Raw genomic sequence first — 27,657 nt, forward strand, 5'->3', positions numbered from 1 at the left:
AAAACAATGCTGTGGCTGTCCTCCACTTCCCAGAGTGTTTTATCTTATTTTTAGTTTTATTATCTTTGTTTTGTCAGATGTTTTGCTGGCTGGTAGCCACATTGTTAAGAAGGAAGTTAGTCACCGGTACTGGCTGTTTTGACTCCCTAAATTCTTCTTAAAGTAGCCTTGACCGATGCAAAGTCTCTTGCCTTGAGAGCTGGCTATAAAGCCGGAGGGGGCGGGTTTTGCTGCCTTGTACAGGAGACACTTCTCCTTTGTCTTCCTACCCTCTATGTCAGTCAACTTGAAACAGCAAAATCTGAATCTGATATGCATCAAGTGACAATGTATGAATAGGAATTGAATTATATTTTGAGGACTAACTTGACCGAATGCTGATTTAGGCCTTGATTTTAGTATGCACTGCTAGATATTCCATTCAAAACAGAGAAGTTGTACCTGATGAATGTGTCTAAATGTTTGGGGTTTTTTCACACTTCACAAACACAAAACCACTATCACAGTATTGTCAGCAAACAATGCTTCATCTGGCTATGTGTCAGTAACTGTGAAACCTCTAACTAACTGGAGGAGGAATGTTAGTGTAGATGTAGAAGTGGAAATGTGCCATTCTGAACAACCTGAAACTGGGATTTCAGCTAAGGGAAGCAGGAACGTACTTTGCTTTATGCTTTAGTTCCTGTTTTGTTTCTTTGCTTTAGAAGATATAGTTCTGGTTACTGGGTGAGCAAAATGGGAAATGCCAGAAGTTCTTTCTGTTTTCAGGTTATCCCCTCCAACCTAGAAACTCCTTCCTTTGTACCCAGCCATCGGTCTGTATGTCTCTCCTTTCCTCGCTCCCTCTTGGCACTGGAAGTAGGCCATCTTCTATTTCAGGGGTCCCCAACCCCCGGGCTGCAGACCAGTACCAGTCCATGACCTGTTAGCAACTAGGCCGTGGAGCGAGGCAGAGGCCCCTCACCACCCCTTTCGCCTGCCCAGAATCCAGGCGGATGAAAGAGGCAGTGCAGCCTTGCTCTGAGGTTGCCTCCCCTTGCAGGAAAGGCAGCCTCGGAGTGAGGCCACACCACCTCTTTTGTCTGCCGAGGTCCTGGAAAGGACAAAGCGGCAGTGACCTTCATCTATTCCTTCGCCTACCTAGTAGGGAGGCAGCAGAAGCAGCCCCAGTCTCCCCCCCCCCATTCAAAGACCCCTGGGGGGCAGGTACGAGGTGCAGGCGGGTGTTGGGGGGAAACCCCACGCTGCCTCCTCCCCCGGCAGTGGAAAAACTGTCGTCCACAAAACCGGTGCCTGGTGCTAAAAAGGTTGGGAGCCACTGTAAATCTATTTAATTAATCAGACTTATTTTGCTTATATCCCCAGTCTTTTTTTATGTAGTGAGAAGTGATAGGGTTCAGGGTTCAAGACTGCCTGTATATTATACTCTCTCAGTTATTTGGTCGTGTACAGTGCAGTAGCCCTTCAGGTCAGTTGGTAAGATGTTCTCTCTCTTGGCAGAGGAACTTCAACGCTTTCTTGCAGCTTCCCCTCCTCTAGTGGGAGGGGGGAACTGTTTTTACGGGGGTAGAAACTTTTCCTGTCTTAAAAATGAATGCTGGGAATTTAGAGAAGGGACATGGCATTGTTTGGAGGGGGCTGCATGCCCACATGCCCCTTTAGCTACAGACCTGGCTGGGTAGTACAAGAATCAGAATGCTGGCCTGGATGGGTCTTTGGCACGATCCATTGGAACTACTGTATTCTCACATAGGAACAAAGACAGTACTTCTGATCGTAGCCATTAGGAGTCCCCTGGGTCCCTTTTCCTCGTCGGTTTTTGATGAGTCACAATACCCTTCCTTTTGCATGATGCTCATTTTTATTTATTGTCTTCATAGATTTGTATATTATTGCATGAGGTCACTTCCATTTTGAAATCTGGCTAGAATGGCATCAGATGCGTAGTAGTATTCCTGACCGTAAGGTCATTGCTCAGTAAAGCAAGGCTGGTGTTTCTCAACAGGTTGCCCATTGAAATAGTTTTCCCCAGAAAACAGACAGAGTTCTCCTAGGCTTGATGCCACTGTACTGCCACAAACTTACCACTTAAGAACTATAGGGGAATAGGACGGCCTTCCACCTCACATCTGAGCTCTGTATTCAGTGTTCAGCTTAGACACTGATACCCTGCATAAAGTCGACGGAAAGTGGCCACACAATTGGAGCCTGCTTAGCTTTTGTTCAAACAATGTCTATACATGTGTTTATGTGTGTTTGAGTCCTTCAGGCAGGAAAGGGGCTTCCCCTGGGCAAGCTGATAGGCCCTGAGCCCGCTTCCCTCATGTGTAACCAGTACAATCAACTGAACAGATCCACTGAATTCCAGTTTCCATTGAAGACAACCACAGAAATCTTACTAAGGAACATCCATAAAGTGTGTCAGTCTTTTAGAGGCCTCTTTTGGTTTATCCTTTGTTACTTGGTTCCAGTTTATGTTATACTTCTTTGAACTCAGTATTACAGCTTTGCTTCTCCCACCCACAAGCTGAAACTTCAGCCCACTAATAGTTTTGCTGTTGAAGTGAGGATGCCTTTTAAAGAATCATAGTTGCTGATGAGTGTTTTATGGATCCTACCAGGCCATCACTGAAGAATGTGAAAAATTAAAGCAGCAAGTTGAAGAGCCCAGTCGGCGAGCAGACGCAGCAGAAGAGGCACTCAGAGAGTTGCAGGTCAGCCCTGGGCCCCATTACAAGAAGAACGCACAGGAGCATTTGTGTCAACACTGTTTACATTTAACTCTCTAAAGAAACAGTTTGGTATAGTGGTTAAGTGTGCAGACTCTTATCTGGGAGAACTGGGTTTGATTCCCCACTTCTCCACATGCACCTGCTGATGTGACCTTGAGTCAGACACAAGTTCTCAAAGAGCTGTTCTGCTCAATGTGCCCGCAGATTCAAAAAAGGTTGGGGATCCCTGAAGTAGTAGGATGGGGTAAGTTTCACTCTTGTGGAAGCCCAAAACAGTGGAGAGCTGGAGACTGAAGAACTCATGCAGTCCTTCAGGCTCTGATTTTCTATTATTTTGGCTGCCCAAATGTTACTTGAGTTCCGTAGCATCACTGCTTCCATGATTGGTGGCTATCGCAAATATAGAAGTTCCTTTAATGTGGATTTTTAGTAGTCATTTTGGGAAAAACATAGGAAAAACTTATTTTTCTGAACATCTACAAGGTGGCTTTTCCCCCCTTTCCATTTAGGCCCTTAGTAGTAGGAGAATGTCCTGAAAGTTCTGTTTGGAGTTCTTTATTAGTTTATGTATGGATTTGAATTCTCTTCATAATAAAATTCTGTTCTGAATTTAAAAAGTACCCCTCATTAGATCTTACCATTTGTTTTTATTATTTTGTAAGGCTGTCAAAAGAGAGCTAAGCCATGAACTAGACCTTGCCATGGATCAAGTGACCGAGTATAAAACTGCCAAGCAAAAAAAAGAAGAGGAGGTAGAACAATTGAAAGCAGACCTGGAAAGGTTAGACTGTGGCTTTGCTATTTGAATGTTCTTTGTTGTTGTTGTAAATTGGTACATGCCATGTAGTAAAATCAATACCGTTTTCGCACACAGCTTACCTCGCAGTCACAATCCTGTTCCCTCCACAGTGTCTGTTAGATTTCCCACCATCTGTGCCGGAGTTACAGGAAGTGCCGCGGCTTTGGCATAGCAAACATAAACTGGGTTTTAGCCGTTTACGTTTGCTACGCAAAAGCTGCGGCACTTCCTGTAACTTCAGCGCAGATGGTGGGAAATCCAACCAGACGCTGCAGAGAGAACAGGATTGTGACTGCGAGGTGAGCTGTGTGCGAAAACGGTTCAAGTGCTTCTCAAAACAACCAGGACCTACACAGGATACCAGGACATTGCAGTCCTAATAAATATTCCCCATTCCCTAAATGGTGCTGATGTGTGTGGTGGCTGAGAAAGAATCAGGGGTTTTGTAGTCCTGGAAAAGCTCTATCATCAGAGCTGTCATCTTACCTCACAAGCGCAGAATACAGCACCTTGGTATTGGCTGCAGAATACAGCATCTTGAGAATTGCTGCTTTCTGGTTTGCTGTTTGAAGTCTCTATCCCTTAAAGGCTGTGAAAATAGTCTTGCAAGTGTGTGGGCAATCTCTGAAATCTCCAAAACCACAGAATGGCTGAACAGGACGTGCTTATTGTCAAGCAAAAAGCATTGAGTGCCTGTCCCTAGGATTAACAGGAACAAGCTAATATGATGCAGAAGAGGCAGATGGATTCCAGTGGACTTAATGTGTATAGGTAGGGTCATGTAGTTTATATTTGGGATGCTTTGGCGCCAAATTTTCAGTTCTTTATTTTAAAGGACACAAAGTCTGTCTGTTATGTACTGTTTCGGATGGGTAGCCTTGTTGGTCTGAAGCAATAGAAAAAAGTTTAATTCTGAGTATAAGCTTTGGTGTGCCTAAACACAATAGCTAATACCCAGAATTAAACTTCGTTGGTCTTAAAGATGTCACTGGACTCAAACTTTGTTATGTACGGGGTTTCAGAATGGGAGGGAAACAGCATCATCAGTTGAACATCCATTCTGTATGGATATAATTGCTTTCAACAAATGATCATTGCAAAATAACATTTCTCTTGAGTATAAGCAAAGGGGAGGGGTGTGTCCAAACCTCCACTTAGCAGGATTTAGCCTACATTTACAGAACAGATTCATGACAAATCAGGGCTAAAAGAAATCTGTCTTTGGTACCTGTATATGAATATCATGTGAACGCTCGAGTATGACCATGTGTCTACTTTGTATCTCCCATCAAATTTGCTGATGGCACGGTTTTTAAAGCATTATGTTTAATACTCCCCCACCCCACCCCAAGTGACATGCTGAGTCACGCACAAGCTCTTTAAAATACCTTTGTTGCATTTGAACCAACTGGAGAGAACCAGGCGTGCTGGTTATTATTATTATTATTATTACCTTTAATTTATATCCCACCCTCTCCGCAAGTGGACTTAGGGCGACTAACAATCAGTTCAAAACTTCAAACAATAAATACAATTAAACAGTTCAGAACTTCAAAACTTCAAACAGCAAATACAGCTAAAACATTTTAAAATATTTTATGGTGCTGATTTCCATATTCTGTTGACTGGGTGCCAGATACTGGAGAGAGCAGTTCAGCCCTTCCTGTAGACTTCCTGGAGGCATATGGTTGGTCCCTGTGCAAAACAGGATGGAAGACCACGCAGACCTTTGATCAAATCTAGTAGAGCTTTTGTTAAGTTCTTTGTACATGACTATTGCCTAGTAAGTTTAAATCAGCATGCTGCACTTCCCAGACATGACCTGTATCAGGCTGAATGTTTCTTACTTAGCTGATGTTGACTTCTTCTTGGTGTCTCATTTCCCTTGTGAAACTGCCCTGTTCTCAGTTGAAGATTCTGCCCGGCATGTTGTTAGCTGCTGTGTTTGGTTTCAGTGTGCTAAGCACTTTTTCTGCGGGTGATTTAGAAACTATCATTGATTTTTATTTGAAGAATCTTATAAAAATACCCTTTAATGTAGCTTTAAATATTAATTGTAGGAATACAATTTGATAACCCTACCAAAGATAACAGGACCTAACTGATCGGTAGTGGCTGACTGCATTCCAGAGCCATTGATTCGGCTTCCATGGAAGGTCTGCTTAGGTCAAGAGATTCAAGAAAGAAAGAATGTTTAGGTGCATAGATGCTGTGGAGCAAATTCAGCAATAAAGAATAGAGGGAAAGGTTTCCATGAATGAAGATCTTCCAATGGTTAGTCTAGATAGATTGTTCATGCTGGCTCTCTTCCCAGGCATTGCTTGCCCCTCCACTTTCTATATTCCATTTAATTCAATGAATTTGCACTATTGCATCCATGTGTTTAATTTACTTACTCATCTTGTGTATTGCTCTGTGCTGCTAGCCATTTCAAATCCAACTTGACAACTGCACCGAGTGTTTTGTCACCATTATATGGCTAAAGTAATCATTTTTGTTGGTTTGTCATTATTACTAAGTGAGAAAAGCCTTGAAGGAAAATTAATTTATGTTTTAACAGGACACAGAAGGAAGTTAACAAGGCGAATGAACAGATTCAGGATTACTATGAGAAACTTGACAAAATGAGGTCAGAACGGGACAGCAATGACCAGAAGCTGATGGCTGAATTAGATGACCTTACTAGAACAAAGCAGTTCCTTGAAGAACGATTAATTGAACTTCTCAGGTTAGTAGATTTATTTTAGCGTAGAGGCTAGATCAGTGTATGGACTCCCCTGAGAATTCCCTGGGTCTCCCACTTATCTCTGATTTTGAAGTCCAGTTGCCCTCATGGATAACAAAAGCTATACAACAGGAAGATAAGGTTCTTTATATCAGGAGGAACTCCCAGCCATGCAAAGAATATGACTTGCCTCCTTCAACCTCCATTTCTGACAAAAAGAAACTTAAAAGGAAGGTTACTGTGATTTATGTGTGAGTCTGGAAGGTATTACAGATGGAGCTTGTTCAGGCAGCCTGAAATGGTACCCAAACCCTCACAAAAGCTTGGGCACCATTTTAGTTGCAGTAACAACCCCATTGGATACCAAAGAATGGAAGTGAAGTTGCACCATGGGACATCAACCTGAGATCACAGGACAGGAGGCAGTGAGGGTGCATTGGGAGTGCTAGGTGGGGACAGGACGGTAGTCTGAGGGGATTTGAACATATGAACATATATGAACATACAAAGCTGCCTTATACTGAATAAGACTCTCAGTCCATCAAAGTCAGCAGTGGCTCTCCAGAGTCTCAGGCTGAGGTTTTTCATGCCTACTTGCCTGGACCCTTTTTAATTGGAGATGCCGGGAAATGAACCTGGGACCTTCTGCTTACCAAGCAGATGCTCTACCACTGAGCCACCATCCCTCCCCTAACAGATGGTGGGGGGAGAAGAGATGAGGTGATGAGGAGAGGAATTTAAGGGGATGGATGCATGGCAAGCACCATTGCCAAAGGGGGAAAGTGAATGCTTGGGGGTGAAAGGCAATGGAAGGAAGAAGTAGTAGTGAGGGGGAAAGGGAGAAAGAGAGAATCCGGAAAAGGATAGAGAAGGGTGCTGTCATAGGAGGCGCTGGTGAACACAATGTGGGCAGAATAGGGAGATGCAGTGGAGATGGTGAAGTGACCCTGTGGAAGGGCAAGGAGGGGTGGAATAAAAGAGAGGGGAAAGATAAAACTGGGGATAGACGGGAAAAAGAAACCTATTGCAAAGGGAAAGGGGAAGGGAGAAGATCTAACGTGGGAAAGGATTGCTTGTGACTTCCTCCCCATCAGCACCATAATTGATGCCCCCTTCTGCAGTTTGCATTAGAGCTGAATGCAATGGCTATGTGAGGAGCAAGCTGAGAACAATCTGTGGCATTTTGTTGCAGGTCCCCATGTGTTGTGGGTCCCTGCTTCTATTTCCGATAAAAGCTGTCATGGGCTTTCTGCCATTCTCACCTCTTTCTCAGCAGTGGCATCACACCAGGCATTTGAAAGAAGCTTCTTTGCTGCATTTTAGACTTCTTTGCCACATTTTAGACAGCTACGTCTGCACTTGTTAAATCCTGTGGTTTGTGGGTCACACTTGACATTTTTAGCTGCAGACAAGTATTCCCTCCCCTGATGATGTTTAGCTAGCACAAAAAGGCAAAATATATTTGTATGTGCATTTGACAGACATGTCCCATCCTTTTGTACGTGTTTTTACACACCCTTATATATTTATTCTCACTGACTTTTTAAAAAAGCATTTTCTTGGTCTGAAACATTATGGGGGGATTTTGATCTTTTAAATCATTTGTGACTCTGTGAGGCCTTCCACACATCGTGGATATACATTACTGACCTGTAGAGACATCACCCTGCCAACAAAAGTCCATATAGTCAAAGCTATGTTATTCCCAGTAGTAATATATGACTGTGAGAGTTGGACCATAAGGAAGGCCGAGCACAGAAGATTAGATGCTTTTAAGCTGTGGTGCTGGAGAAGAATCTTGAGAGTCCCTTGGACTGCAAGAAGATCAAATCAGTCAGTCCTAAGGGAAATCAACCCAGACTGTTTCCTGGAAGGTCAGATGCTGAAGCTGAAGCTCAAATACTTTGGCCACCAAATGAGAAGGGAGCACTCCCTGGAGAAGATCCTGATGCTGGGAAAGACAGAAGGCAAAAGAAGAAGGGGACGGCAAAAGATGAGATGACTGGACAGCGTTACTGATGTAACTAATTCGAATTTGAGCAGACTTCAGAGGATGGTAGAAGACAGGAGGACCTGGCGTGACTTTGTCCATGGGGTTGCAAAGAGGCGAAATCGACTGTGCGACTGAACAACAACAAAGCCACTGGAACTGGAAGTATGCCTCTGTGTGTTGGTTAGTGGAATCTCAGGTGGAAATAAACAGCAGGAGCCATAATGGTCCTCGGTCCCCAGCACTGTTTTTCCCTTGTGAAAGTCATCCGTTAAAAGCAGCCCTAAATGATGAGGTCCATGTCACAACTACAGTAGGCTCATGGAGTCTTTGACCTGACCCGACTGTTCTGCAAGTAGCAGAACCTTCACCTCTAACCCCCACAAGCAGAGGGTCATGGTTTTCTTCCAGGGAACATACAGAAGGTAGAGTGTAGATGCCGTGTAGGAAATTCAGTTTGTTTTTTGCTATGCTGAACTTGGATAGAGGTTTTATGTTTGTTTTTTTTAAACCACCTCAAAACCTTGAGTTCCCTGAGGAATTTTGTTTATTCATGTATTTATTCTTCATGCTTTTGAAAGGGACAAAGATGCCCTTTGGCAGAAGTCAGATGCTCTGGAATTCCAGCAGAAGCTGACCGCAGAGCAAAGGTGGCTGGGGGATGCAGAGGTCAGCTGCTGTCAAGACTGTCAGAAGGACTTTGGCTGGATGAATCGCCGACACCACTGCAGGTCAGTAAAGGCAGAACAACCTTGTGAACCAGTGTGGTTGTGAGTGGTTAACAGCAGTTATTATTTTAACAATTGCATATTTCCTCAAGGTTAATTTTCTCACACCCTTCCCCTGAAGAGCTTAGGGAAGCACGCACGGTTGTGCCCCACTCAGTTTTATTCTCACAACAAGCTGCAAGGTGGATTAGGCTGATAGATAGCAGCTGGCCAAACATGACCTGAGGAGCTTCATGTAAAGTGTGGGTTTGAATCTGGTACCTAGCCCTGGGTTCTAAGTATTACTGGCTCTTTATAGTAATTAGGGTTTCCATTAAATTCCATCTGAAATTGCTTAATGAATACATTTCAGTTTTTTCCTTAGCTGTTCTTTTTCGCAGACAGGTGGCATCGTGATCATGTCCCCATGACCTGTGGAAATGTCACTGTTGCAAACTCTGGGTTGCAAGAGAGGAGTTTCCTATAGAGGAGGCCAACCCCAAGAATAGCTAAGAGGCAGCGCTCCAATTCCTGTTCTGGAATACATTAAAAAAATTCCCTTCTCTTGTAGGGAGTGGTTAGAATGCCAGTTATGGAGATCTGCAGTTTCTCCATTGCATCCCAGGGCTTGCATTTCACTCACAATCCCCAGGATGCAACAGAGAAATGGTGGGTCATCAGAGCAACTGAGAGTCAGCTCAGTTTATACATGAACTGAAGCACCACCTCTGTGGTTGCTCCACATCACTTCCAGTAAGGTATGCATTGGTGGATCACACACTTACATAATGACACTTGGGATGCCCTGTAACTAGTCTGCTATGTGCATAACCATGCAATTTGCCTTAACCCCTTGAGAAAAGGAGACAGTACCAAGAGCAGTGTAGGAACCACACCAGAGGCCATGGCAATATTGCAGTGCTATTGTGTAAACTGATGCTGCATCAAGTTTTCTTTTTCTTCTGCTAATAACTAGATTTGATATTCTTCTGGACATAGAATTCCATTAGTTTGGTAGATTTGTATGTATGAGACATGAACATCAAGACCTAATATCTGGTAAATTTCTAGTACAAGTTTTCCAGATAGAGTATTCCATCACTGTATTAAGTGTTAATAACTGAATTCATGCTAAAGGGTACATCGTAATTCGAGATTGTAATGCGTCCCATGTTCTAGTGGTTTCCTTATGAGATAGCACATTGCACACATCGTGTAGATGTCTTTTAACTCAGTGAATACTTTCAAACTAGGTTTTTTTCCTCATCCATATTTCTTGTTTCTAGTTTATGAAATACCTTTGCTCGTATTGAGATGCTGCAGTTGCCTAATACCTTAATTAATTGAATAAAAGGTTGAAGACAATGTCATGAATTGACTGAAAAGCCTTTAACAGGTTTGCTGAAGCCTGGGTGACTTTTTGTGTCACCAAGCAGTACTCCTGAGATTTCACCAGATGCACAAATCTCCTGGGCAGGACCCCCATTCCCAAGTGTATTCTGAAGCCTCAGTGAGAGCATGCGCATGAATAGGAGACGGATTGTTCAGTCAAGGATAATTTTATATGAAGAAGTGCCATATAATATGGGATCTTGCATGTATATACCTTTAATTGAGCTTAATGCTTTGCCATTTATTTCAAAGAGAAGTCTGAAACGTGTGATGCAGTATTATTAAGACCATGAAGTTTTCTTTGAGTGAGAGTTCATTATGTCAAAAGTTGCATCCTTGAAATGTCTCCATTTAGAAATTGCATGCAGGACCTCCTTTGTTTTAAAAATTATGGTTCCTTTTAGGCTTTGTGGACGTATTTTCTGTTACTACTGCTGCAACCACTATGCCCTGTCCAAACACACTGGCAAGAAGGAGCGCTGCTGCCGAGCTTGCTTTAAGAAATCAAATGCTGCCTCCAGTGACTCCGGATCAAACACTAGCCAAGAAGAACCACTGAGTTTGTTCGCCTCACCGTTGTCTCTGGTTCGTAAAGTTATGGGTGAGTCCCCGTCTGTATAGTCTTGGGAGACAGTTTCCCAGTAGACGTTTTATGGCTGTGTGAGAACCTTCCATGATATTCCATCTTTGTCTGAATTCTCAGTACAGACATATTACCTAATCAAGAATAGCCTCTCATATTCCAGATGATGACATTCTAAAACAGCTTCTGTTGGGTTAGATCCAGCCAGCATTTTTGCTCTGTCTCACCTAGTTTCTTTCTTTCTACAGCCCCACTATCCCACATGACTTTTGTCCTTGCAGAGCCCATGATTGCCAAAATAGCCCTTTGGGGCGTTCAAAGGTGACCCCTCCTCCCCTTTTCACCAGTAAAAAAAGGTGGTTGGATCCAACCCACTTTCTTTAAGCATTTCAGTATGTTTTGCTCTGGCATTGAGATACAGTCTTTGTTCTCTTAGTGAGTATTCTCTTTTCCAAAGAACAATACTACAGGTGAAGATGGGCATATTAGCAGCCATGGTGGTCCAAAAGTAAAATCCAAAAACCAAGAACACAGGTCCATATAAGGCCTTTTTCTATCCCTAATATAATTTTTATTTTTCAAAAACTAAATAATAAAAAAAACAAAGAATAATAACATCTTTACATACAAAGAGCAAGTAATAAACAAAGCATTACAAATACAGTATTTTTCGCACCATAAGATGCACTTTTCCCCCCCAAAAAAGTGGGGGGGAAAGTGTGTGCGTCTTATGGAGTGAAGGTACCGGTACCTACCTTCCTGGGGGGGGGGCGATCCGCTGCCTCCGCCTCTTATCCCGGCGCTTCCCTCGCGCCTGCCTGCCTGGCTCCAGCTCTGACACTTACAGCAAGTGCCAGGATCGCTCCCTCTGCCCTCCAATCCCGGCGCTTGCTGTAAGCATCAGAGCTGAAGCCAGGCAGAAAGGCACGGAGGAAGCACGCTGCCCCCTCCACAGCTGGCGCTCGCAAAGCGCTGGGTTTGCAGAGGGGGCGGGTGCTTCCTCCATGCCTGCCTGCCTGGCTTCAGCTCTGGTGCTTACAGCAAGCACCGGGATCGGAGGGCAGAGGGAGCGATCCTGGCACTTGCTGTAAGCGTCAGAGCTGGAGCCAGGCAGGCAGGCATGGAGGAAGCACCGGGATCGGAAGCAGCGGATCGCCCCCCAGGAGGAAGATGTGTCCTATCGTCCGGAGCACCTTATGGTGCGAAAAATATGGTAATCTTATTTCAATTAATAGGACCTGCTAGACGGCATGGAACAGTGTGTGAGCTCAAGAAGCTTGCACAGTTAGGTATTATTTGGTTGGTCCTAATAAGAGGTGTAGTGTCAGTGGCATTCTGGGCTTTGGGATGCTAGCGAATAGCAGCATAACAAACTTTCTGTGTAAAATGGTAGAGTAGTAGCCTTAGAAGAAAGTACTGCACCTACTATTAAAGTCCTTAGGCACAAGTCACATGAAATCTCCTTACCTGGCCAAATTTCTGTTGAAAATCAATTTGTCCTATTGGATTCTGGCTGCTTTCCTTTGTTCTGCTGTTCTTATTCGAAGATTGCAGGCTCACAGTGAGTGGTGTGGCCCTTGCACAAGAGCACTGAAAAGACAGCCTTTCAGTGTTATCTCACATGCCTGCTTCATTCATAGTTACACTGCATCATGTAAGCTTATAGGCAGGACTGGGGAAGAGGTGGTGATAGACCATTCAGAATTATTTTACCTAGGTGGGATCTCATTCCCCCCCACTTAATTCCAGTTCAGATTAATTTGATGGCAGTGTTTCTGTGAAGAATAGGTAGGTTGATGGATTTCCATGCAGCCAAATTCTGTTCTTATTTATTTAATCCATTTTTACCCCTCCTTTCTCCCTGATGGGAACCCAAAGCAGATTACCCCATCCTCCTCTCCTCCTTTCTCTCCTCTCAAGAGCCCTGTGAGACAGGTTAAGCTGAGAGAGGCTTTCTGGCCAAGAATCACCCCACCAGCTTCTATAGCCTGATTGGGGATTTTGACCCAGGTCTCCCAAAGACTAATCTTGACACTCTTAACCACTACACCACACCAGCTCTTGCACTGTAAACTCCCAGAATACTGAATTCTAACTTGGTGCAGATAACTTCATAGGGGATTCACAGTCTTTCCAGCTCTAAAAACTCTATTTATCTCTTTTTTGATGCAGTTACAACTGAAACTTCTAAGCCCACAGATGAGGCCCCATTTGATATAATCACTGACGAGGAAGTGGGCCAATTACAGGATGAGGACTCTGTCCATAATGAAAGCCAAACAGAAGAAGAATCCCTGGACCGAAGCATGACTGATCTGTAAGTAAACACTATTTAAACAAAGTCATTAAGGAGTCAGGCATGATAAAAAAAAGCACTGGGCTCCCAACTGTATTACACATTGCTGCCCCCGTCCCACAAATACACCCCCCCAGTCATTTTTAAAATTTCCCCCATCCAACCAAGTGCTAAAACTAAAAATGACCACAGGAAGGGGAATTTTGGGGCCAGAATTGGTGGGCTCGGGAAAGGAAAACTTCTGTTCCTGCCTACTATTGCAAATGGCCCCCAATCTCTGCCTGCTAAATTATCTTGGCAAAGATAGGATTGATGAATTAGTTTTAAGTGTTGTGTATCCTACCACTCCACTCAGAAGAGTTTGCAACTGAAGCCTTCTACTAGCACAAGTAGTCACCTTTCAGCTTAAATGGCCCTTCATTCAGATCAATTCTGCAGTCATTGTTGCTCCACCTCCGGGCTCTTGCTTTTGTCATATCAAGTGACTGGTTCCCCACCAGTTGCTATGTGGGCACATTTTGACCCACAGCTCCCTCCAGTTTCTCTCGTGTCTACTTGATCTTGTTTTTTAGTGATCAAGTAGACACAAAGGAAATTGGAGGGAGCTGTGGATCAAAATGCAGCCACACAGCAACTGTTGGGGAATTGATCGCTTGATCCGACGAAAACAGAAGCTCAGGGGCATAGCAACAGCAACTGTGGAATCAGTCTAAATCATTTGCTCGCCTTCCAAACCAGGATTGCACACAGATTCAAACCATCGTTTGCAGTTCTGGTTTGAAGAGCAAGCAACAACCATAGTTTGCTAGTTTGGTTGTAGCAGCAAAGCTGTGAATTATGCTGAGCAGGAAATTACTAACTGAATGAGAGGAGGAGAAACAGGAAGAGCAGGGCAACAGGAACAGGCAAGCATTATGGCTTCTTTGCATAGCGCCACACCAGAGTACAGAGTACAACTGACTCTAATTATTGAATTGCAGTAGGGGGGATTTCAGTTGTGTGCAAATGTTTTGAGGATTAATTACTAATACACTGGCAACAGCTGAGCTTAGTTTAACTGCATGTGCAAGATGCTGGTTTTTTTAAAATATTCAGTTTCACTGAGGCATGTGTCCCATGTTGAATTTCAAGGTGTTTTTTCTGGGATTCTGGATAGCAGAATTCTTTATGACAGCTTGGCTGGTGGTACCAGTTTCTTCCTTGGCAATATGTGATGTAAAAGGGAAGAAGCTCAAGGTTTATCACAGGGGTGTCAAATGTCTATCCTGCAGTCCAGAACCGGCCCACCCAGGGCTTTAATCAGACCCAAAGGGCTCTTTTCTCCCCCTCCCCTTCCTGTCCTCACCCTTTGAAGCTTGGAGGCTGCCGAAATTCCTAGCTCCTTCTTCCTTGTCTTTGCAAGCTGAAGCAGGAGGCAATTCTGGGCTTGCAAAACTGCAAAGAAAATGCAAAATGGACTTTCCATTAAGGTCTCTATGCCCAGATAGAGCGCTTTGGGAGTAGTCTATCTGGGCACAGTGACCTTAATGGAAAATCCATCCCATGTTTTCCTTGCAGCTTTGTCTGTGCTGCAATCTATTTTAATAGAGTGGAGCACAGTATCAGCTTTTCAGCGTTTGTATGGCCAGTTAGAAGCTGTTCCTTGCTGGAGTTGTGTGACCTTGCAAATAAAGGGTTGATGCTTTGAGTTGGCATGTCTCTGTTGAATGGACCTTAGAAATGGAGCCTAGTGAGTTCTCTAACCTGGGAACCCACAGCCAAAGGGGGATTTTACATTGAAGAGCCATTACCAATCTGAGTAGATCTGGGGGCAGGGGGAGAAGTTGTTTGTATTTTAAGTAAAAAATATCTTTAATTGTGTTTCTCTGTATCCTTTATAAAGTTTATACCTCCACTACCTGGCATTATATTTTACGATATGCATGGCCTGGCCCCACAAAGTCCCATTTATGTCAGATCCGGCCCTTGTAACAAATGAGTTCAGCACCCCTGGTCTATCAAGTATTTATTGATCCCTTCAGGTTTCACGATGAAGTAAGTTTTGACTATGGCTCTTGTCAATACAAGTTCCTTGTTTATTGTTGTAATACTTCTCTAAAGAATCTGCACCATACAGACCTTCTTACCCTTTACATCAAAAAGGTGGGGGGAGTGATGAAGACAGCACATCTGGCAGAGTTATCAAGTCTGTGTAGCTGTAGAAAAGCAAGGTTATGAAAATGGCCAAAGCAAGCAAAAAGAAAGGTAGAATTCGAGATATGGCTCCCTTTTTGCTTTTCAAAATAGCGGAGTCAGATTGTTCTGCTTCAGGTCTGACTGGTTCCTATACAAACAATACTGATACTCGTTTTCATTAGAATTTGAATTCTGAACCACAGTTTTTAGGCAGGTCACATGTAATCACTGTTCCCTCTAAGCTAGCTCACAGTTTTTTAGCCTCTGGCTCAGTGTGAGCTAGCTCACAGTTTTTTAGCCTCTGGTTTGCAAATTTATGTCTTAGATGGCCCTAGAGCAAACTAATTTATGCAGTAGCCAAATCACTTGCTCACAACTTTAATGCCAATAGTTCATGAAGTAGAATTTTTGCTCACAAGAATCCACAGCTTAGAGGGAACATTGCAAGTAATATACATGTGTGTGTGTGTGAAGTGCTGTTAAGTTGTATAGAATGACCTATAAATGTGTGTGTGTGTGCGCGCACGTGTGCTTGGAGTCTAAGCAGGGTTGGCTCTGATTAACATTGGAGGAGGGACCAACCAGGAAGTCCAGGGTCACTACGCAGAGGGAGGCAGTGGCAAACCACCCCTGAAGTCTTGCCTTGAGAACCTCATGGAAAGTCACCATAAGTCGGCCATGAGTTGACAGCACCACTGATTATCATGTTCACCCCACATGTGAGCCAGCTGTTACTACTTTGGCTATTAAAGAATGTACAGGATTTCATAACTATTGTTCTCATGTTTCAAGACATGAGGAGACAACTAAGTCCAAATAAAGCTGTTTCAAACCAAACTTATTGTTTCATTTCACATTTGCCATACATGTCCTGCTTGACACATTACCCATCCAAGAGGTCCTTTTTGTGAGGTCCTTTTTGTGTTTAGGTCCATCCAGTGGACCTAAAAGAAAATATGCTGTTGGAATTCCATGTTTAGGGAGGGACTGTGGCTCTGCAGTACATCATTGTTTTGAACACAAAAGTCTCAAGTTCAGTCCTTGGCATTTCCAGTTGAAAGGACCAGGTTGTAGGTGATCGAAAAGACCTCTACCTGAGACCCTGGAAAGCTGCTGCCCGTCAGAGTAGACAATAGTGACCTTGATAGACCAGGGTCTGACTCAGTATAAGACAGCTTCATGTGTTCATGTGGAAGCCATCCATACAACCTTTCCTCCTCAATAAAGTGGGGGGTGACAGTATGCAAATCTGGAGAATAGGCAGGTAGGCCTCTATGTGGAGCGCCCATGTCACATGTTCTTTAGATCTGTGATAGAAGGATAAGCCATATTTCGATTCCACCAGCACATGAAGAAGAGAAGTGCCATGGCTGATGTACAATCACCTGTCATCTAAAGTAGGGCTTATATTTTGACAAGCACAGCCCCAGATCTCCTTCCCTGAAGAATATTGCTGGTTGTTTTGGGGCATTTCTCATCATTCTGTTGGTAGGAACACAGAAGTAAAATTTCTTCATGCATTGGTCAACTCTTCACTTGGTTAACTTTTTTTCTTGCTTTATGTAATTTGTTTGTTTGCATTCTTTGGCAGAATTTGAAATTCTGTTTCTACCTTTTTTTGTCAGGGGCTGGCTGTCAAGGGCTGGGGCTCATAGAATACAGGGCTCATGGTGATGAGCTCTGTAAAACCACCATCTGCAGTTCTCTGGGGTCTGCTTCAAAAATTTACAAAACCCTTAGATGAAAAATGCTTTGGGGTAGCAGTTAGCATGAAGCCTGTGTATGTACAGCCTTTGGTGCTAATTCACAGTGAGCACTTTTACAAAGGGAAAAAAATAGACTGTGGCATGTTTCACGCCATCTGCTGGAAGACAAAGATTTGCTTGGGTTTCTTGGCATGTGAATGCTCCCTCTGTAATCCTCGCATGTATGTGATGCTTTATACAGAAGTTGCACAATTCTCACATGAAAGCACTTTTTATTAGGGATTTTATATAGCAATCTTTAATTATTTCAGTAATCTAGATCCAGACTAAATTTCTTGTTACTAGAGGGCACTTCTTTTCCTGCCTCCCCCTGCAACCTACTGATTCCCTCCCCCCCATCATTTGATTCCCTCCTCCTCCACTTGCACTTGCTGGAATGGTCTTGGGTTAGCTAGAGCTCTCGCAGGAGTTGTCCTTGAAAGGGCAACTGCTGTGAGAGCTCTCTCAGCCCCACCCACCTCATAGGGTGTCTGTTGTGGGGGAAGGAGATATAGGAGATTCTGAGCCGCTCTGAGTCTCTGATTCAGAGAGAAGGGCAAGGTTTAAATCTGCAGTCGTCTTCTTCTTGGGGAGAGGTATCCTCAGGGACAGCAGGGGGACAAACTGGAGGCCTATAGCAGAAGTGAGTTGGTGGCCCCCTCCCACACTTTCTCTTAACAGAAATTTTAGTCTGAATCCAGCCCAGAGGCTTATGCTCATTAAATGGGGGTTTGATCAGGGCAATCCAAACTGAGACAAACCTTTGCCTGAGACTTTGGCAGTTCCTACTAGGCTCAGTGGCCAAATAGTTTGACTGTACTTAGACAACAATATGTTATTTTCTAAGTGGAAAACAAAACTATATCAAGAAGAGCTACTTGATGCCACACCATACTTTTGTTCTCCAAGAACATTTAATATTAAAAAGACTCATACTGTAAGCATCTTTAAAGGTAAAAGATTCATGCTATAATAATTCATGCTGTAAACATGGTTTGCAGTTTCCTATACCAGGCCAGAAAGCTAATAGTTCTTACTGTGGTAATTTACATTCTTACCAGCCATGAGCTATAAAGAGAGGTAAACTAGACATTTCAATTCAGTCTTCCTGTCAGAGTCCCTCACGAAGCTGCTGCACTTTAGCACAATTCAGTCCTTTCTCAGAAGATGCCCCCAGAGCACTGGAAACAGGAATGCAATGAGATTAATTAACACTCTTGCAATAATGTAAGAAAACTTGCATAGTCTGGAAATAGTACAGTTTCCTTGAGAAGATGCCGTTTGTGGCATTGGCTTATATCAGTGATGAGAATGAAGCCGTGCTCAGGGTATTGGGGCATGCACCTCCTACAGTGGATGCAGGCTTGTTTCTTCTGCGTTGTTGGAAGCAGTGCAGGTCTTTGAGCCCTCGTCTTCAGTCGTCTGCCATTGCTTAGCCATTTCTCGATATCTGGCACACCCAATTTTTTTAACTATTTTCTTCAGATTCTTCCTAAACTTCACTCCAATGAAGAAATAGAGGACAGGGTTGAGACAGCTATGGAAATAAGCAATTGCTTCTGTTACAATCAGTGCATATTCATAATACCAGCTGAGGAGGACATGCCGGTCCACAACACGAATCAGTTTCAGCAAGTTGTAGGGTGCCTGCGTACAAATAAATGTCATGACGATAGCAAATACTATCTTCACTGACTTGTGTTTGTTGAAACCCTTTGCTTTGAGCAAAGTGTTTATAATGGTAAAGTAGCAAAAAAGCATGACAAGCATCGGGCAGAAGAATCCAAGAGACATCTGGGTGATTTCAATGGCTTGTTCCATGTGAAGCGTAGAGTAATTTGCATGGCATATTATTTTGTCATATTTTGCCTGAGTGCTGTACATGAATTGTGGCAAAGCAAATGCCAAGGAAACAATCCAAAGAAAAATGCAGATCGCTTTGCCCCAGATTGTCCTTTTGGATTGGCTGACATGGACCTTGGTGGCTTGGACAACTGCAAAATATCTCTCGATAGTCACGCAGGTGAGGGTCAGCATGGAGCCATACAGATTCAAGGTGTAGAAGCCTCGGATGACTTGACATGCCAAAGTGCCAAAGATCCACTCATGAGCAGCAGAGTATGCCCAGAATGGCAGCGTACCAAGAAAGCATAAGTCCGCTGTAGCCAAGCTCACTAAAAATATGTCAGTTACCGTCTTCACTTTTTCATGGAAAATAAACACGATGAGAACCAGTGTGTTACCAGACACACCAAAGATGCAGGCAAATGAGTACATGAAGGTTAGGAAAATTTTGCTAAATCTTGGAAAAAAATCATAGTTGTAGTCTTCTTTGGACACTGCACTGAGGTATGCATAATAATCCTCATCGGTGCTCATATCTGTAATCACAAACATTTGAAAAAACATCTCATTAAAGTGAATCCCTGGCTCATTGGGTGTCCCTACATTGCTTCATATTACTATTCAGGCAAGACAGCTCTGCCAACCAAAGGCTTGGGGTTTGTGAGCCTTGTCTTTCACTGAGAGGAAAGGAAGCTGAGCTATAGACCAAGCTGCAAACACATGAGATCATTTATATCTAGCATTGCAACACCTGCTAATACTGAGCTGGTTCCAGATAAAATTTTCCACTAACAGAAAGGGGGCAATTTCTCCCCTCTGCAAACCCCCTCCAATTTGGACTTTATACTGCCCTGTGGGCCCCCTCTCCCCCAGGAATAGCATTAAGAGATCAGTGGTGTGCAGCAGAAGGGGAGAGGCAGGAACCTTGCGTTCCACAGATGGAGGTGCCTTTCATTAGTGGGAATTTTTTGCCTGACTCCAAGACATTCTCATTGACTGCAGAAACCAGCCAAATGACTGGTCTTCAAGTGGTTGTCCTTGAACTGACTTAAACCTGTGGTTTGTATACACATTCAAGGCATGTAGACCTAATTGACTTAATTAAGGAAGTCCACAAACTCTAGAAAGATCAATGGCTTTTATCTAATCTCTCTTTTATTCCTGGTTATTATAATGAGTAAAGAATAATACAGTAGTGGTGTATATGAAGAGCTGGGGGATGTTCATGGCTCCATGGATAGGTCCTGATCTAGTATAGTTGGCCATAATTAGGCCAAAGATTGCAATGTCAAGATAATAACTTTGAAGTCACATTCCATGACTCAGGCTCCTTTCTACAAGCCTGTGATTCAGAGGCAGAGCATCTGCTTGGCATACAAACGGTCCCAGGTTCAATGCCTTGCATCTCCATTTGAAAGGACCAGGTAGTAGATGATGTGAAAGACCTTTGCCTAAGACCTGGGAGAGCTGCTGCCAGTCTGAGCAGAAAATACTGACCTTGAGAGATGTTCTGATTCAGTATACATGTGATAGTATAAGGCAATACGAAACATAGTGAGGTTCAGAGTGTCAATATTGTTTATTGACTATGTTTTTATATGTCTCTCAAGTATTAGTGTGATCATTCATCAGGGATGTTATTCAGAAAGGGTCCCATCATGTCCCATATTTCCTGGAGTGTTGCACAGCATCATGTGAAGACTGGTAGTTGGGATGGAGATGCTGGTGACCACAGCAGAGAGAAGAGGGAAAAAATGTGTGAGCATTTCTGAAAGATGGAAGAGGAGGGGAGAGACTTCATGCAGCTGCATACTCATGAATCAAACAAGGCTTTCCTCAGATTTCTCAGCATCCTGTGTTTGACTCAAAAGCAGACACTGGTATACATCCTTCCACAACTTGATATATATTACGGCAGTTTTGCTAATTCACGTCACAGTATTCAAGTCTATGTTTTATTTAATTCATTTATACCTCAACTTTCTCCCCAGTGGGGACCCAAAGCAGCTTACATCATTCTCCCCACTTTTGTTTTATACTCACAAAACCCGTGTGAGGTAAGCTAAACTGAGAGGGTGTCGCTGGCCTAAAGTCACCCAGTGAGCTTCGATAGCGTGAGGGGGGATTCAAACCTGGGTCTTCCAGGTACTAGCTAGTCCAGCACTCTTAACCACTACACCACACTCGCTTTCCATGTACATATATGAATTGCAGCTTCTCTGGGCCATGCATATTTGTGTAAATTTGTTTATCCTGAAAATTGTGCAGCCTCAGAGGGGATGAAGGAGATATGTGAAAAACAGAAACTCTGCCTTGTGAATGGCAAACACTCCTACCCCATCCCTTGCATTTATTGCCTGGAATTTGCACACTCTCTTAGAAACCTCTCTTAACCATAGTAAAGGCTAGATGGTTCCCTTATTAAAGAAATGCCGAAACACTCGGCTTCTTAAGGTGCTGACCTTTGCACCTAATTCCAAATTATATTCTTGAGCATTAGAATTGCAGGATATGCACAGCTTTGATAACGATCTGCAAGTTCTGGGTGCCTTTGCTCGTACAGGTTGCATCTCTCTCTCTCCTCCCACTCTTTTTCCACCACAGCACTTCTCTCTGCCATTTCTTGTGGCCGCTTGCATCTCGATCCTAGCGACCGGTCTCTGGATGATACTTCACGCACTCAAAGAAATATGGCAATTGGGACTGGGCTGTCACCTTCAGCCAGCACAAACACCCAGTTAGAAGGCATCAAGTAGGGGACTAGGCCAGCTAACTGCCCAGTTTGAATGAGAGGGGGATTCTTCAGCTCCTCAGTTGATAGCAGTATTGGTAAGGTGATTTTGTGTTAACGTTTTAACCTAAACTTCTGTTCCAAAGTCACACTCAGATGTCTCCTTCATGAAACTGCTGTTGGGGATTGAATGACTAGGGGAGACCTAGTTGCACGATAGGACTTGGTTTGTGGGGGGTTATTTATAGCAAGACTGTTTTTCGTATGGCTTGTAAATATGCCATAACAAAAGATTAGTAATCCTTACTGTTTCTAAATTATGCAAAATATCATAGTTAAATGGCAGTTGCAGCCAAGTTGCAGTCTGTATTGAGTTAAACAGCCTTACTTCACAAGCTGGGTTGGGCAGAGGCCAGCGGTCTCTGAAGTTCCAAGAAAGCTGCTTTCTCCTGGACTCTGAAACAAAAATGGCATGTCTCGGTCTGAGCTCTAGCATGACACATAATAACAGAGTAATAGGCATATTCAAAATATAAGTAGTAATCTAGTTGGAGCTCAATGAAGTAGCCAGTCTGAAAGGAATTTGGACTGGTCTTTGGGGCAACAGGGAAGAATACTGTTTTGCATTTATGACTGTTCTCCTTTCAGACTGGGAACTCAGCCGGTTCCCTCAACTGGGCCATTGGGAAGGACTATCAGTTGCAATGCGAGAATCCTTTTACCCAGAAAACTGAGTCGATGTAAGGCAGGCAGACTGCAGACTTTGACAACAAGGAGAGAACGGGAAGGGTTGTGGCTCAGCGGCGGAGCATCTGCTAGGCACACAGAAAATCCCAAGCTCAAAGTCCAGTCTCTGCATTTTAAAAGGCCAGCTAATAGGTGATGTGGAAGACCTCTGCCTGAAACCTGAGAGCCACTGCCAGTCAGAGTAGACAATTCTAACCATGAGAGACCAATGGTCTGACTTGGTAGAAGGCAGCTTGATGCAAGATGTAAGCATCAGACTCTAAATACAAATTGGTATGAAGATGCTTTGAGACAGGCACAATTTTTCTTTTGTAGCTACACTGTTTGGTGCTATGAAAGTGAGGAAAATCTTTAAGCATGTCACTGGAGTCCAAGGAAAAGTTGTGTAGAAATTGGGCTGGGGCTAAAGGCAGGCATGCACAGCTGGGAATTCAGGATTGGCAGCAGGTAGGCAGATTGAACTGGGATCAAGAAGAGTTAATGAGCAAGACTGGAAGAGTGAGAACTAATAACTCAGGTCTGGAGAAAACATACAGGCATGCGAGGCAAAAATGTAAGGCATGGGGGACCTAGGAAGAGGCTGCAGGACAAGGTTTATACCCCGCCCTCCACTTGGAGTCTCAGTGTGGCTTAAAGCCTTCTTTCCCTTCCTCTCCCACGACAGAGACCCTGTAAGGTAGGTGGGGCTGAGAGAGCTCTTTCAAGAACTGCTCTTGAGAGAACAGCTCTGAGAGAACTGTGACTGGTCTCAGGTCACCCAGCAGCTGCATGTGGAGGAGTGAGGAATCAAGCTCAGTTCTTCTGCTCTTAAACATTACACTAAACTGGCTCTGTGGTAGAGCATCTGCCTGATGTGCAGAAGGTTCCCAGGTTCAATCCCCAGGCATCTCCAGTTGAAATGACCAGGGAGTAGGGGCTGTGAAAGACCTCTGCCTGAGACCCTGGGGAGTTGCTGCCAGACTGAGTAGACTTTGTTGGGCCAGCGGTCTGATTCAGTACAAGGCAGCTTCATGTGTTCATCTATAAGAAGCACCTTTAATCTTAAAGTTCTAATAAATTTGAAAACATGTATGTAAATCCAAGAGATCATATTGAGGAGATGGCACAAAATACAAACCTCTGTCTACTCTAAAACATGTTTTTCTTGCTCAGAATCCTTTTGGACAAATTACTCCTCCTTGCTCTGGAGGTCTAACAAAACAGGGCATAGAGGCCAAGTCCTTCCCCTGGTATTGCCTTCTAGCACTGGTATTCAGAGGTTTAATGCCTCTAGATCTGGATGTTCCCTTTAGTCATCATAGCCAGTAATCATCGTTAAACTTGAATCTGCACCATGAACCTGCCCAGTCCTCTATTAAAGGCATCTATGCTTAGTGGCCATCATTGCATCCCACAGCAGCTACTCGCACAGTTAATTGTCCATGCAGCACAGAAGTACTCTTTCTTTTGTTGGTCCTGAATGAATCACCTATTAGCTTCATGGATTGGGCCCCAAAACCTGGATCGTCCCATTTTATAGGTGATAAGCTGCAACAACAATGCTGAATAGCTCTCAGCCAGACAATAGCTAACCGGTGTGATATAGTGACTGAGTTTGGATTTGGGAGACCTAGCTTCAAATCTCAACTCAGCTACAGAGCACAGGTAGTAGACCTTGCTTCCATTATTGACAGTAGCTCACAATTGCTGGGCAGTGTAAAGGGGAATGGGAAGCTAGATTAGCCTCTGTCTATTGCTTAATTATCCCAGATTTCTCTGGAACATGTGTCAGTCTTCAGTTTGCACGACTGCTCCTCTTAACAAAGTTTGAGTCTAGTGGCACCTAAAAAAAAGAAGAAGAAGAAGTGTGCATGCATATGAAAGCTTATACCTTGGTCCTAAAGGTGCCACCTGAATCTATGTTCCTCATCATGGAAGGAGGCTGACTTCCCATTTTCAGGAGAATTAAGAGTAGTGGTAGCTTAGCTGAGGTGAGAGGCTATCTATTGCATTGCATTCATATTGTAGGGACTGGTAATAGTAAGAAAATAAAGGTATGTATAAATTTGTGTGAAACTCACCATAGGCAGATGCAAAAGTGCAAACGTAGCCAGGATACCAAGATGCTCCAAATGCTCTGTGACCTCTGTCGAGACTCTCTTTAATGGGGCATTCTTGGGTGAACATTTGGATAGCAATCATCCCCCCCCCCCCTCGACATATTTGTTATTTGAATAGAATAGAATTTGTTATTTAACCATCTGACAGCAATGCTGATCCTGTAAACTTAGGGGGGGGGTATTTGTGACGTTCCTGCATTTTGCAGCGGGTTGGACTAGATGACCCTAGGGTCTCTTGCAACTCTATGATTCCATGAAAGATGCTTGTGAAGGCTCAAAAGAGAAATATAAAAATGTAGAATTAAAAAAAAAACAATTAAAGAAACCCCTCATTTGACACACAACAGACTGGATAAAAGAGTCTTGCAAAGCTGCTTCTGTCTGTCCTGTGTACACATTATAATTTTCAATTTGAAGCAAGAGGAGGTAGACACTTACCTTGCAGTGAGGGAGAAGCTGTAACTACATGTCAACCACAGTCTGATGAAGGGAGTAGTGTTAGGTATTTATAACGATTGTTATCCCTGGGGTTTCCTGTTTCGATTATTTTTTTTTGTATAGCAAAACAAAAGCAGAGTGGAGGGGGGAAAGCCCCAAATTTTGTGTCCAATGCCAGACAGCTACCCTCCCAAGTGAACCTATTTGTAATTTGAACAGAATAGCCACATTGCAGATTTTGTGTGTGTTTGTGTGTATGTGTGTGTATCCGTCTACAACCCTGGTTTCCTTGGTGGCCTCCCATCCAAATACTAACCACAGATTGAATGATATCAGGCTAGCCTGGGCTATTCAATCAGGGCTGGTGTGCATGTTTGTATATACACAGAGACAAATATATATTTGCATATAATTAATCTTATATATGATTAATTCTATGCAAAATATATTTGTTCCACAGTAATAATAAAAAGTGACAAGGAAGGAAGGTTTTATATTTCTTATAAGGTTTTCCTACACAATAGAGGGTTTTTTACATGATAGAGGTTTATAAAATTATGCATCGGGTGGATAAAGTGGATAGAATTTTTATTCTTGCTCTCCCATGATGCTAGGGAGTCACCCCAGTTGACAGACAGTAGATTCACAAAAGACAACAAAGAGTACTTCTTCACTCAATAGGTAATTAAATCATGTGGCTCACTGCCAGTGAATACCGTGATGGCCACAAGAATGTATTACTTTAAAAGGGCTTTAGACAGATTTTGCTATGGTGACCAAGGAGCCTTCACAGTCAAAAATAGTAAACCTCTTAACACCAGTGCTGTAGCATCAGTGGAAGGCTCTGGTCTCTGTGCCCTGTTTTGTTAGGCCTTCAAGGCAACCAGATGGCCCCTGTCAGCCAGGACATTGGACTGGGTGGTCCACTGGATTCCTCTAGCTAGGCTCTTCATATTTACTATTTTACAGCCTTTATGCCTTGATCCTTCTCAATATGGCTTCCGACCCATATACGGGTCAGAAACTGCCTTGGTCATTCTGACAGAAGACCAACACCAGTCAGCAAAGAGGAGGAGTCTGTCTCAGTCTTCTGTGGTCTCTCAGTAGCTTAAAACTACTGGACTAGACCCCGTGCAAGACTTCCACATGTGCAACAGTCCGTGCACAAGAAGCAGTAAAATTGCTCTCCGCTGTCTGTTTGCTCTTAAGTGAAAGCCATTGTATCCCCCCCATCTGTAAAAGACAAAGCACAAGATATTTCTTCCAATGCAGTTTCAAAACCAAATTAAATTAAATTACCTGAACCATCTCTTGTATGTCAGATTCACACTGTTATGTCCTTTTAAAATTATATTAAAGCACTGTGCCTCGCTGCAGCCGTTGTGCTACTGCTTGTCCAAAAAACCCTGCACTAAATGCCATTTCTTTTCCATTCATGCATTACAATTTTATTTAAAAAGCACTTTTCCTCCTGTTGGTTCCTCCTCGAAGGGGTGTGTGTGTCAAGATTCCTGGATCCAATCGCTGTGCTCGGCTGTGCTGGGAGAGGGCTTCAACCATCCTGTGGGTAGACTTACAGGACCAGGCTGGACTTGCAGTTTCACAGTTCAGCCTCCACCACGTCTCCCACCTTTTCTGGGACATCTTATTATGCTGGCATTTCTGCACTGCATCAATGGGCTGGGATCAGAGGAAACTGCAGGGTGGACATCAGTTGCCATATCCCCCCTCCCAATCAGGACTCTCGAAAATGGAAGCAGGCAGCATGAAGATGATGTGAAAATCACCTGTTGAATTCCTACCTAACATACAGCTTTTCAATGCACAGGAGTCCTGTACAAAAGCAAATGGGATGGAAACTTCTAAAGATGCTTCATATCTTGTGGGGAAATGCTCATAGTCCCAGTTCTGCTGATTCTGAATATAAAGGCTGTATGGCAGCGGGGCAGCAGATCTGTATATGTGATCCTCACTGCATGCATGACTGACTAACATTTGTGTGTATGCCCAGAGCACCGTGATTTTTCATTTTAATAAAGGGTGACAGTTGGGGGGATAGACATATGTCATAATGATGCTTCTTGATTACCAGTGGCATACCAAGGGGGGGGGGGGGCAGCCTGCACCGGACGCAGCTTGCAGAAGGCCTTTGAAGGGGCCCTTGCAGCTGCACCAGTATCATGCTATGTCCAGCTGAATGCTTTTCCTTTGATTTTTAAAATGCAGTTCTGGCTGTAGTCATGAGGGGCACAGGGAACTCTGAGCATAGCAAAAAGCACTCTAGCGTTGGCTAGACTTTCCATTCTCCAAGACCAAAGCAAACTTGATTAACAGATCGTGTTGATAGCCGCTAAAGTAATTGCCAGCCCACAGTTCATTTCCTCTAGAAGTCTAGCCTTTCTCTCTTCCTTTCCTTGCCCTCAGCAAGTGGTATGATGGATTTTTTTTTTTGGTGTCAGATCACAACTGACTTATAGCCACCCTGTAGTGTTTTCAAGACAAGAGACATTGGGAGGTGGTTTGCCATTGCCTACCTCCATGCTGACAGCTTCTGAAATGAGATAAGTTCAAGCTATCCTGGAGCCTTCCAGCCTAAACTGAGAGTAGTGTGACTGGCCGAAGGCCACCCAGCAAGCTTCCATGACATGTAGGG

At 43.6% G+C, this 27,657-nt stretch overlaps 2 protein-coding genes across 3 annotated transcripts in view; one reads left to right on the top strand and one right to left on the bottom strand.

The window, feature by feature from the left end:
- The window catches only part of FYCO1 (FYVE and coiled-coil domain autophagy adaptor 1), a 67,429-nt gene that overhangs the window by 31,886 nt on the left and 7,886 nt on the right, over nucleotides 1–27,657 (top strand). For both annotated transcript variants that reach the window (XM_060248902.1, XM_060248903.1), the window contains exons 9-14: nucleotides 2,622–2,714; nucleotides 3,395–3,513; nucleotides 6,092–6,259; nucleotides 8,828–8,977; nucleotides 10,750–10,946; nucleotides 13,101–13,245. In XM_060248902.1, coding sequence (XP_060104885.1) covers nucleotides 2,622–2,714; nucleotides 3,395–3,513; nucleotides 6,092–6,259; nucleotides 8,828–8,977; nucleotides 10,750–10,946; nucleotides 13,101–13,245 — 872 coding nt within the window. The remainder of the gene's footprint in view (nucleotides 1–2,621; nucleotides 2,715–3,394; nucleotides 3,514–6,091; nucleotides 6,260–8,827; nucleotides 8,978–10,749; nucleotides 10,947–13,100; nucleotides 13,246–27,657) is intronic.
- Nucleotides 18,023–25,043, bottom strand: CXCR6 (C-X-C motif chemokine receptor 6). Its single transcript, XM_060248904.1, has 3 exons — nucleotides 25,005–25,043; nucleotides 22,109–22,176; nucleotides 18,023–19,525 (listed from the first exon to the last, which is right to left on the bottom strand). Exon 3 carries the CDS (start codon nucleotides 19,521–19,523, stop codon nucleotides 18,492–18,494), a length of 1,032 nt encoding a protein of 343 aa, XP_060104887.1. The 5' UTR covers nucleotides 19,524–19,525; nucleotides 22,109–22,176; nucleotides 25,005–25,043; the 3' UTR covers nucleotides 18,023–18,491.

This window comes from Heteronotia binoei, chromosome 10 (genome assembly GCF_032191835.1).
Source record: "Heteronotia binoei isolate CCM8104 ecotype False Entrance Well chromosome 10, APGP_CSIRO_Hbin_v1, whole genome shotgun sequence".
NCBI lineage: Eukaryota > Metazoa > Chordata > Lepidosauria > Squamata > Gekkonidae > Heteronotia > Heteronotia binoei.